This window comes from Vicugna pacos, chromosome 29 (genome assembly GCF_048564905.1).
Source record: "Vicugna pacos chromosome 29, VicPac4, whole genome shotgun sequence".
Classification (NCBI taxonomy): Eukaryota; Metazoa; Chordata; class Mammalia; order Artiodactyla; family Camelidae; genus Vicugna; species Vicugna pacos.
The window spans coordinates 1023249-1033931 of NC_133015.1; the positions used below are offsets into that span (position 1 = coordinate 1023249).

Sequence of the window (10683 nt, forward strand, 5' to 3'; positions counted from 1 at the left end):
TTAGAGAATGTCTCCAGGTCATCATATTTAAACAGCAATAGTGCTCTGTGTTCCTCAGAGGACTTGTGTCTGGAGCACATGCATCATCAATAGACTATGTCTCTAGTGAAGGGGTTTGAAAGGATTATTTCTGTTGATAAGTCTTCCTGAATTGCTTTGCTTTCTTAGAAAGATGAATGGAAGTGGAATTACTAACAGTAGCACAGTTTTAGTATGGAAATAACTACACCATTGTAGAAACAATGCTTGTTTTAAATGATTCCAGAGGGAGAGGGCTTAATCCCTGAACAACTTTTCTTGATTTCACCACCCCAGCCCTGAACAAATCATCAGCATCTCCCTGAGCACCAGCACCAACACCAACCCTCTGGGCAGAGTTGCTCACAAATAGATATGGTTTTTACATATGTGTTTGTGTGTGTATGTGTGTGTTTGTGTGTGTAATCCAATGTATTGATTTCATTACATAATTAGAATCATTAACTGATCAAAACAGAAAGAAAAATATCACATAAAGTCCTTCTTAAAGGTTGTTAGTGGAAAAATTAAGTTAAAGGAAATTGGTACCGAAAGAAAATGAATATATATATATACACACATATGTATATATATACATACACATATGTGTGTGTGTGTGTATATATATATTATATATATATATAAAATATACACACAAACAGAAAATTGCATGAAACAAGGGAAACAAAAAAAATTCTAACACTATTCTATCCATTAGTTCCTCTTGTTCTGAATTTTAAGACATGTCTCTGAAAGATAAATACACACTTTTATTTGCTAATCTTGTGATCTGGATAGAGCCCAAAAGGCAGACACATAAGTTTGAAAATTTGCTAAAAAAGATTATAGTAAATCAAGCTAAAAATTGTTGATAGCTCAAAGTCATTCATCTTGAGGCTACAATTAGTTTATACAAACAAAGCATGTGAACTACTGGCACATTTTTAAATATAATATAATTGTGCCTGAGTGTAACTGTTTTAATTATTCAATAATTTCATAATGGTAGTTCAAATTAATAAGAACATGCTTAATATTTGGATCAGTTGTTAAAATCACCTCCAAAATTCATCTTATGTCACCTATGTGACATCTAAAACCAAGTACTTGGTAGGCCCCATCAGTAGGACACAGAGATTGTGCAAGTAAATATTCTAAAACCATGTCAGTGTAACCTAAAACCTTGCCCATTAAGGATGTACTCACACAAACTTTTCTCTAAAAAGAGCTAGGAATCATGACATATTCTGGGAAGATTCCTGAGAAGGAAGGCCTCTCAATTTTACTAAATATGATCCTCACAAGTGATAGGTCAACCTTTGTGTTTGGATTACCCTTACTAACATTTTAAAGTTACTTCATGCTTGTACCTAAACATTTAGACATGCTTTGGGACAGCATTACTTAAACATTTTTGTTTTACTATTGTCCCCTAAAGGTGCTTTGTTAGGCATTATGTTCCCTTAATCACCTCTTCCTCTAAAATAGTAATACCAAAAATATGCTATTTATGTGCTTTATGTTTATCTGTGCATTATATATAAAAACAATAAGAAATATTCAGCCTCAAAGAAATTATATTTACCTTATTGGGAGAGACATTACCCCCATTTCAAGTTCATACTTTTAAATAACCTACTTATTATAGAAAAGAAAGAATTTAATGTGGTTATTTAAATTCAGATCAAACTGAAATTCTAAACGTGCTTCAAACAACTGCAAATCTATACCCAATTTTCTCTTGCATCTCTCTTGTAAAATATTTTATCTTACTCATTACTAACAAAATTTTGTTTATTTATTTACTTGCTTATTACCCATCTATTTCCCACTGAAATTTAAGTTCCACACAGAGTTTTGGAATTTATTGTTCAAAGTTGTATACCCAGTTCTCATCACTGTCTGGCCCATTGTAGGCCCTGAACAGTATTTTTTTAAGCAGTTAAGTCAAAATTCCCTAAACTGAATTGACCAAGAAGCCCTTTTTCCAGTAATAAGTGTTAACACTATGGGATGACAATGGGAAAAGCCCTTTGGAAATATCCCCTGTCTCCAGGCCCACACAGAGGATCAGTCTCCTAAATGACTGAGTTGCTTATTTTTCCTTCAAATGCCTCTTCCGCCCAACTGTCTCATCCATTGAAGTTCAACTCTAAATTTTGTTTCTCGAGCCTGTTACATCCCACTTTTCCTGAAGCCCATGAAGGATAATATATCTGCAGAAAAGAGATCTTTAAATGATTTTCCCTTCACCCTAGAGGAATCAAGAAAATGCAAGTAATTTAGGAAGTGGTGGCCAAAAGAGAGCCAAAGGGATGAAAGTCCTTCACTCACCCAAAATAAGAATTTCTCAATGGCAGTTTCCACAGTGTGGACAATGGTCAGATCTGTGTTTTGGCATTTACACACCATGATAACAAAGAGTGTTGTGAAGTGGGAAGAGAAGAGGAAGCAGATTTTAAAAGACTCTAAATTATTGTTTAACTTCAGTGAGTCTCATTTTCTTCTTGTATGAAATGGAGTAAAAACCTCTCTAATAATACTTGTTGCTACATGAAGAGAATTAAAATATGTAGAGAAACTATCAAAATGTATGCTTCATAGTTGGCCTTCAACAATAGTTCACTCATCCCCCTCACCTAATGCATAACAGTTTTACTGAAGTAATGTCCAGGTTAAACCAAAGCATCCTTACACAGCAGTTACAAGCATTATTTATCTCCTTAATTTTAGGATAAATGTATTTATTATTTTATATGACTTTTTAGTATCAGAAATAACCAGGTTGCAGTCAGTCCTCAGGAAAGAGTCTTGATGATCAGTGCAAAGGAGCATCTTAAGCTTTAACCTTGCTCACTAACCAGCAGGACTCTGTGCACTGAGAACAACAGGCTGCCTTACACCTTCCAAGTTCACTGCTGACTATTTGTAACTTGTGCCTCACTAATCTTCTCACCCCTGCACTGAGCCCTTGGTGTAGCCCCTAAGGCACAATCACTGGCCTAGTTTCCCCCTTCAAATCCTCCATCTGTTCTTAGAATAGAAACAACATTTAATCAACACTTTTTCTATCTATACCCCTGGATTACTCTCATCTTCTGTGTAACAGTCAGAAGAAAAAATGAAACAATACCATTTAATCTAGATTCTGTTGAAATGTTTAGTTCTCAGCAGCAATTGTAAACTTGACCTTTTGAATAGATTAGGTGCTTTCAGGCCTAGGCTTTGTGGGAAAATGTCCTGTATCTTATGAATTTGAGACAGCCATGCACACCTTAGTAAGTGCAGCCACCACAGGACAATTCTCTTACATTACTGTGTGGTCAAATTGCGGAAGAAGTATCTCCATTTGATAACTGAGTTTGAGAAAGGGATGTTTGTGAGAAGCACATGTGCAGGAGTGCTGTAGTCAGAGATGCTCTGCTTTACAGATTTAGGTAATGATGTGGAATTGCCAGTGTTCTCCACATACACAGAGGGACATTACAGGTATCCCCACTTTCCAAAAGTTCACTTTAGCCATTTAGCTTTTCTGAAGACCAACATTAGTACTTGTTTTCACTAACAGGAAGAAATCGGAAGGGAATTTTTTTCTTTTACTTAAAAATATTTATTACCAGACTAATGTTGGTCTGTTTTAAAAGTGAAGTGGCATAACTAGACTTTCAAACAAAGGGGAAAATGTGCAGGCTGAACTGCACAGCTACATGTGAGACAAGGCTACACCTTCTTGAAGGATACATGAATCATTAAGACTGCAGATGATATTTTTTTCTCTATAGACATAAACACATCAACATACAACCGACAACATGTGTCATTTCAAAGAAAGTAAGACTGAGTTTTTAAGATCTGGATTGGGAGTTTGTAGCTGAAACTTTTGAGAAGCAGCAGCATTCTGGTGTTCCTGAAGCACTTTCAGGGGTAAGCTTGTGAGATGTGGGGCAAGTGAATTAGTAACCCTCTCTTGGCTTCAATTTGCTTCTCTGTAAACTGGGGACGTTAATAATGGAACTACTAGTTTAGCACATGAATGAATCAACTAAAGCAAATATGCCTAGTAGATAACAAGTTGTTTATTTAATGCAAAAATATGTGCCAGACCTATTACTGAGTCCAAACTCATTCTGCTCTCCACATGACAGGCCAATAAATTGGGAGACAGGGTGTTGGGCAGTGAATAGCAACTTTGTTAAGAAAGCCAGCTGACTGAGAGGATGGCAACCTAATGTCTTAGAGGACTATCCTCCTCCAGTCAGAATACAGGCTCCTTTTATACAAAAAAAAAAAAAAAAAAAAAGAAAGAAAGAAAGAAAGAAAAAACAAAACAAAACAAAAAACAGGTGAGGGGCTGTGGTTGGTTATTGCATGCTTCTTGCTGCAGGAATTCATTCTTGCAGCCATCCATGTGTGTCAGGCCATGGTATCCCTGTAAACCTCCAAAAAACAAAAGTTATTCTCCATTTTGCAACTTGCCATCTCTACAAAAGCACAGAAGTGCTAACATCCTGACGGGCCAGAGCCCCGAGAATAGGCTCTCCTGTCTATTTCAGGCTAAAGGCAACATTGTTTCCCAAAAGGTGCAGAGCTGGCAGGGCTAAGCTTAGAAAACAGGAACAGATCCAATTTGGAGGCAGATGTGTTTTCCTCTAACCTTGGGCTTTTTTGTTGAGATTGGATACACAAATCTTTACTTTGGTTTCAAATGCCTCCCCAAGTCTTGGTATGCAGAAAGAAAATATTTCTCTTATATTCAAGAAAAACTATCAGCCATTAAGGGTACTGAAGAGGAATGAAGACTAATTTCAGAATTTCTGATTTATTTTTGTGCATCAAGAAAATAAAAAGAGATAGAATTTGAATTATTCATTCTCCTTTCGTGGGTGTCTATCTCTTTGCTTTTGGTCAATTCATAGTGCAGAAAAAATTTCTGAGCAGTGAGTACTTCACACAACTGTTGCTCCCCCATGTATCTTAAAGTTTCTATCCATTATTTGCTCTACCACAGGCTAAGCAGACATAGAAGAAATTCTGAGACCAAGGCCCTGTGGAAGAACTTACTTCATCCAAGTAACATATATAAAGAATTTGGTAAAGTAGCAATAAGACTCTGGAGAAAAATATACTTTACAATCATCAAACTAGGGGTTTATAGCTGTTCTCTCCATTGGCTATTCTGCAGCTATGATCATAAACATTGAAGCCTTGTAAAGTACATCACAATTTATCAAAATGTATAATAAATGCCTAGCCAATATTAAATGATCAATAGATGCTAGTTTGTGGGCCCCTGTTTTTTTCTGTCAATGATCTGCAAAATTTCTTAGTTTTTCTGTACAGTTTACAATAGGTATAATCCTCCCTATGTATATAAATCATCAGTTTCTTGTTATCATGAACAGCCTAAGTTACTCTCCTCTTTATCAAACTCCTCATGGCATTTTTCACCCTTGTGTTTCTCACTGTGTAAATGATAGGATTCAACATGGGAGTGAGGACTGAGTAGAACACACTCACCAACTTGTCCACAGGGTAGGTGGCCACGGGACGCATGTAGGTGAATATACATGGGAAAAAAGAGAGCACCACTACTGTAAAGTGGGAGCCACATGTAGAGAGGGCTTTGTGCCGTCCTTCAGAGCCATGGGATTTCAGGGAGCACAGGATGACTATGTAGGAGATGAGTAGCATGAAAAAAATGAGTAAGCACATGCCCCCACTGTTAGCTGCCACCACCACTCCAAGCCTGTACGTGTCCCTGCAGGCAAGTTTTAACAGTGGAAAGAGGTCACACATGAAGTGGTCAATCACACTGGGACCACAGAAGGGCAAGTTGACCATGAAAAGAACCTGTACAATGGCATGCAGTATTCCCCCAGTCCAGGCCACCACCACCAGGAGCTGGCAGAGATGCTGTCTCATGATGGTCGTGTAGTGCAGGGGCTTGCAGATGGCCACATAGCGGTCATAGGCCATGACAGTGAGGATGATGCCCTCTGATCCTCCCAGGAAGTGTTCCAAAACCAACTGGGTCAGGCAGCCACCCCAGGAGATGGTTCTCCTCTGGTACAGCAGGTCAACGAGCATTTTAGGAGTCATGACAGAGGGGAAGGAGGCATCTATGAAGGACAAGTAAGTGAGGAAGAAGTACATGGGGGCTGAAAGTGTGGGGCTGAGAGAGATGGTAATAACCATGAGCAGATTGGCCAGCAGGGTAAATAGGAAAATGAGCAAAAAGGCAGTGAAGAGTACTTTCGGCAGGTGTGGATTCTGCGTGAGTCCCAAGAGAACAAACTCAGTCACATTGTTGGGAGGGATGAGGAGATCCATTCAGCCAGTAACACCTTCCTGGGGCCTGAATTACCCACAAAGGATAAAGAAGAATACCCATTAATTATGAAAGGATTGTGGTCTGAATTTCTTGGTACAAAAACAGAGCAGTCACTGTACCTGCGTAGCATGTCCCTGACACTCCTTCCTCAGTGCTTGTTTCAGCTCTTTCTTACTTCCTTAATGATGCTTCCATCTCTTCAGACACCTAGGACCTATAAAACATCTATAGGACAGCATTTGATGGGAAATTTACTGAGAAAACACTGGGCCCTCTACATGAGATCTGGATTCTCCTTCTGGTTCCAACTCTTTGTAACTCTGCATAGTCAACACTGTGTCCCAATTTCTGAGCCCTCCTCTGTGTCTGTGAGTTTATACATGAAATTGTAATTCTCAGATATATCTTATAAGCTGAGAGCTGCTGCACCCAGGTAAGATATTTCTTCTTCCATCAGAATTCACTTTTGAACCCTCAGGTCTAACTGTGGAATGGAAGACACCATAAATACATATCTACCAAAAGCAGGCAGTTTAGGAAAATGTATATAAGTCTGGAACCACGTTCTCCCTAGTACCTACCAGGACACATAAGCTGTTCAGGTGTGTTCACTCACTGCACCTACCATAGCGCCTGGCATAATATCTAGGGTACCTGAAACCTGCTAGGTGATGAGTAAATGCTTGAGATATTGCCATTCCCCATGGGTAGGAAAAGAGCTGCTTCTCCAGATTATAAACCTACAAGGAATTCAAGTGTTCTTGTCCTCCTGCTCTACCATTACTCTCTATTTTATTAGAAATATAAGTAAAGGTTTGAAAAGAAGCTGTCTTCCAGGTTAATAATTTTGGCACACTTTTGAGGTAATATTAAAATATTAATTGCCTCTGGGGATGAGTATGTTGCTGGGTCATTTTGCTTTCAAGATAATTATAGTGCATGTCAATTGATATTTTTCATTCTTCAAAATTCTGTTCCACATACAATTTAATAGATTCATATCAATAAGTTTACAGCTCCAGTAGATTGAGTTAAAAGACTGTTGCATAAATGTTCAGTAAACAAGGATCTATGAAGCAAAGGAAATCCTTATTTTTGAAGTTCTAAATGTAAAAATTTAATATGGAGAACAAAAGTAGTTTACTAGATAAGATAGAGAGATAAGAATGTACTATACACATAAACATATATACACACACAATGCAAATGCCTTTAAAATATATTCCTTATTATAAGTACCTATTACAAGTTCATTTATTCAACAAATATTTATTGGACACTCTGTATATATTAATGTATGTATATTCAATAAAGTTATAAAAAGTGTCCCTGTTAAAAGATTTTAGTAATCTCTTCCCTGACATTTTATTACCAAACAGAAGTGAGTCATCCCTCCATGATTTGAATGACCATCCCATTCCTTTCTATTTCTTCTTCTCATGCCTTCTTCTCCCATCTTCCGATAGCATTCATCATCTGTGATTCTTGTTTACAAGATACTGCATTACTAACAGAATAGAAATTTGAGGGACACAAATTTCCTATAGAAAAGAGAGGAGAAAAGATAAATATAATAAAATTTATTTTACACAAATATGTTTTTTCTTTAAAGATAAATAAAGAACTTTATTTTTAATTATCCAAAATGAATTTAATTATCCATATATACATTGAAACAAAGTAAAACAGCTTCATTGCATTCCCTTATTCTGAGACTGTCTCCCCCAACAGATCAGAAAATAGTATAGTGTACATAAGGTAAGAATTATACATAATTAATAAAAATGATTTTGAAATAAATATGAAGAAATAGAATTAATTTTTCCCTGTTGGCTCCATAGTTCTCTTTATAGGATTAAACTTTAAATGAAAATATTTTTAAACCTGAAAGTTCTTATTTACAAATATGTCAACATAATTATTAAGAGCTGTGGAAAATTTAGAAACTGCATGGAATGTTCACTGGAGAAATGGATAATTAAAATATAGTGAGTCTTTTCAATTAATGTGCAGTTTTTAATGGAAGTGTTTTTAAAAATGGTATAATATGATAGAATAATTCTGATGTTATATTATTAAATGGTGAAAATTTTATATGAAAATTTGAGTTATATAAGTTATTCCAATTCAATTCTAACTAATTATACTGTTCTTCTAATTTAAATATATATCAATAAGAGAAAAGATCCAAAATATTTTTACTTCTTAGTTGGTAGTATTGTAGTTGAATATAACTTTCTTGAAATTTTGCATGCTGAAGAGGCATTGAAATCTCAGATTGGTGAGGATGATGGATGATTATATAGTTTGTAATATCCATTTAAACTTGAGCTTCTAAGATTATATGATTTTTCTGGGAAAATAATGTTACCTATGAACTTGCCAGATATAGCTCCATGGTCAAGTCTCAGATAGCCCTTAGTTCATCAAGAAAGAAGTAAAGTTGTGAGATGAAAAATGCCAACTAGCTCAGCTATAATAAGTATCTTTGCTGATTTATAAAAAGAACTTTTGGATAAGGCCTTTCTCTTGAGCCTTAAAAGTGCTACCACACTTCCTATTTGTAGACAAATTTGGTAAAGTTTCTTAGCTGTAGCTAATTGGACCTCAGGGGTATTTCACCACCATGAGGAGATCTTGCCAACAACAGTTATTTCACGCAACTTAACTGAACTTCAGAGGTAAACTCTTATAGCATTCATCTCTAATTTTGGACTCCTCCTTAAGTATATGTGAACACAAAACACTATGACAAGAAAAAAATAAGTTGGCCATTTATGAATATAGATATTCTAAACAAATGAGCTTAATATCAAGTCTGAATATTGACTATTGTATAAGTTAATAATTTAGGTGGGTAACTATCTGATTTTAAAAGTTTCACTACAATAATTTATTTTTAAAATCAATCTACCATTCATGAAAACCATATTTTTATATATTATTTTCAGATACACATTAAGTGGTAATCATGAACACTATTATAATATTGGCACTTCATCCCATGTAAAATTTTAGCACTTTTAAAATGTGAATGTATCTTGTGTCAATTCTGGAATTAGATTGACATGATAGTGATGAAAATAATTTATTTCTTCAATTATATTCAGATGTGGTAGAATGCATTTATTTCAGCCATTTAAATTTAATATCATAATATGCCTATGGAATAGAAAAAAATAAGTTACCAAATTTACAATTTATAAAAAGAAAATGCTAACCAAGGAATCAGAATGCCATTGCCAAGGTAAAATAAGTACTCAGGATACTTAATTCTGGGCCAAGATACTTAACTTTAAATTACTGTTTTAAAACCTTTAATTATTATCATTACAAGTTTACCTTGCCACCAAATATGAGGCCTATTGCAACTATCTACTAAAAGAAATAAATATCCACATTTGAAATTAATTTCAATAAATTGTATCCAGTTCAACTAGTGAATATACCCATATGGAACACCATGGTCACTCACCATGGTCAAATACACTTGCATTAAAAAAGAAGAAAAATAAGTTGTGCATTAGCTCCAGTTTGACTCCAGAGAATGGGGTTATTGTGAGCAGTGTGTATCTTGCAGGAAAAGAGTTTAAGAAAGCTGAAACCATATGATGTAAACCTATTTAGAATAGACACTTTAATATTATAATGCCATAATAATATTTGTGATGGTAGATGCCCAAGACATTCTGATGAGGATTTGAAACTATCTAAAGAACAATAAGGAATATGGATTTTCCTGAAGTGTCACCATGAAAATGTCTTGAACTTGCCTTTCCACTCTGGAGTGAAAGCCAGAATCAGATCAGAGAATTAGCATGAAGAAACAAATTAATCATTCTCAAACCACATACAAGGTTGAGATCCATTCATATGAGACCTTTACAAGGCCATCCAGCCTCTACTCAAATAGCTACAAAACTGGGTATAGAGATGGCTTTAGAACCCCAACCCCTGTCTAGTCTAGCTCCCCAAACCCTAGAGTAGCAGGAAATGGAAAGAAGGTAGAGTTTGATCTAAGTCAGTGAAGGTGGTTCATGAAAATAATTTTTCAAAAGGGGAATCCAAGAAAGTCTGTTTCCATAACAGAAATCGAAGGACAGAGTTGTTTAAAACCCTGGAGAGACAGCAACAAAGCTTCTCAAACTTGAAAGGTAAATCAGAAAGAAAGCAGAAGCAATTATATATGGATCTTATCACCATTGATCAGAAACTAGTTGAGGTCTGGTTTGATGTTTGATAGGTTCAGGAACTAATTTCAGGTACCTGCCAAGTTTTCTGAATGGCGCTTCATGCATCTCACTAGGTAGAGGAACATGTTCCCAAAATAACAA

The 10683-nt window shown here is 35.8% G+C and overlaps 1 protein-coding gene across 1 annotated transcript; it reads right to left on the reverse strand.

The window, feature by feature from the left end:
• Positions 1-5421: 5421 nt before the first annotated feature.
• On the reverse strand, positions 5422-6348 carry LOC102542603 (olfactory receptor 4C3D-like). Its single transcript, XM_015252198.3, has one exon. The coding sequence runs from the start codon at positions 6346-6348 to the stop codon at positions 5422-5424; it is 927 nt and encodes a 308-aa protein (XP_015107684.3).
• Between the last annotated feature and the right edge of the window lie 4335 nt (positions 6349-10683).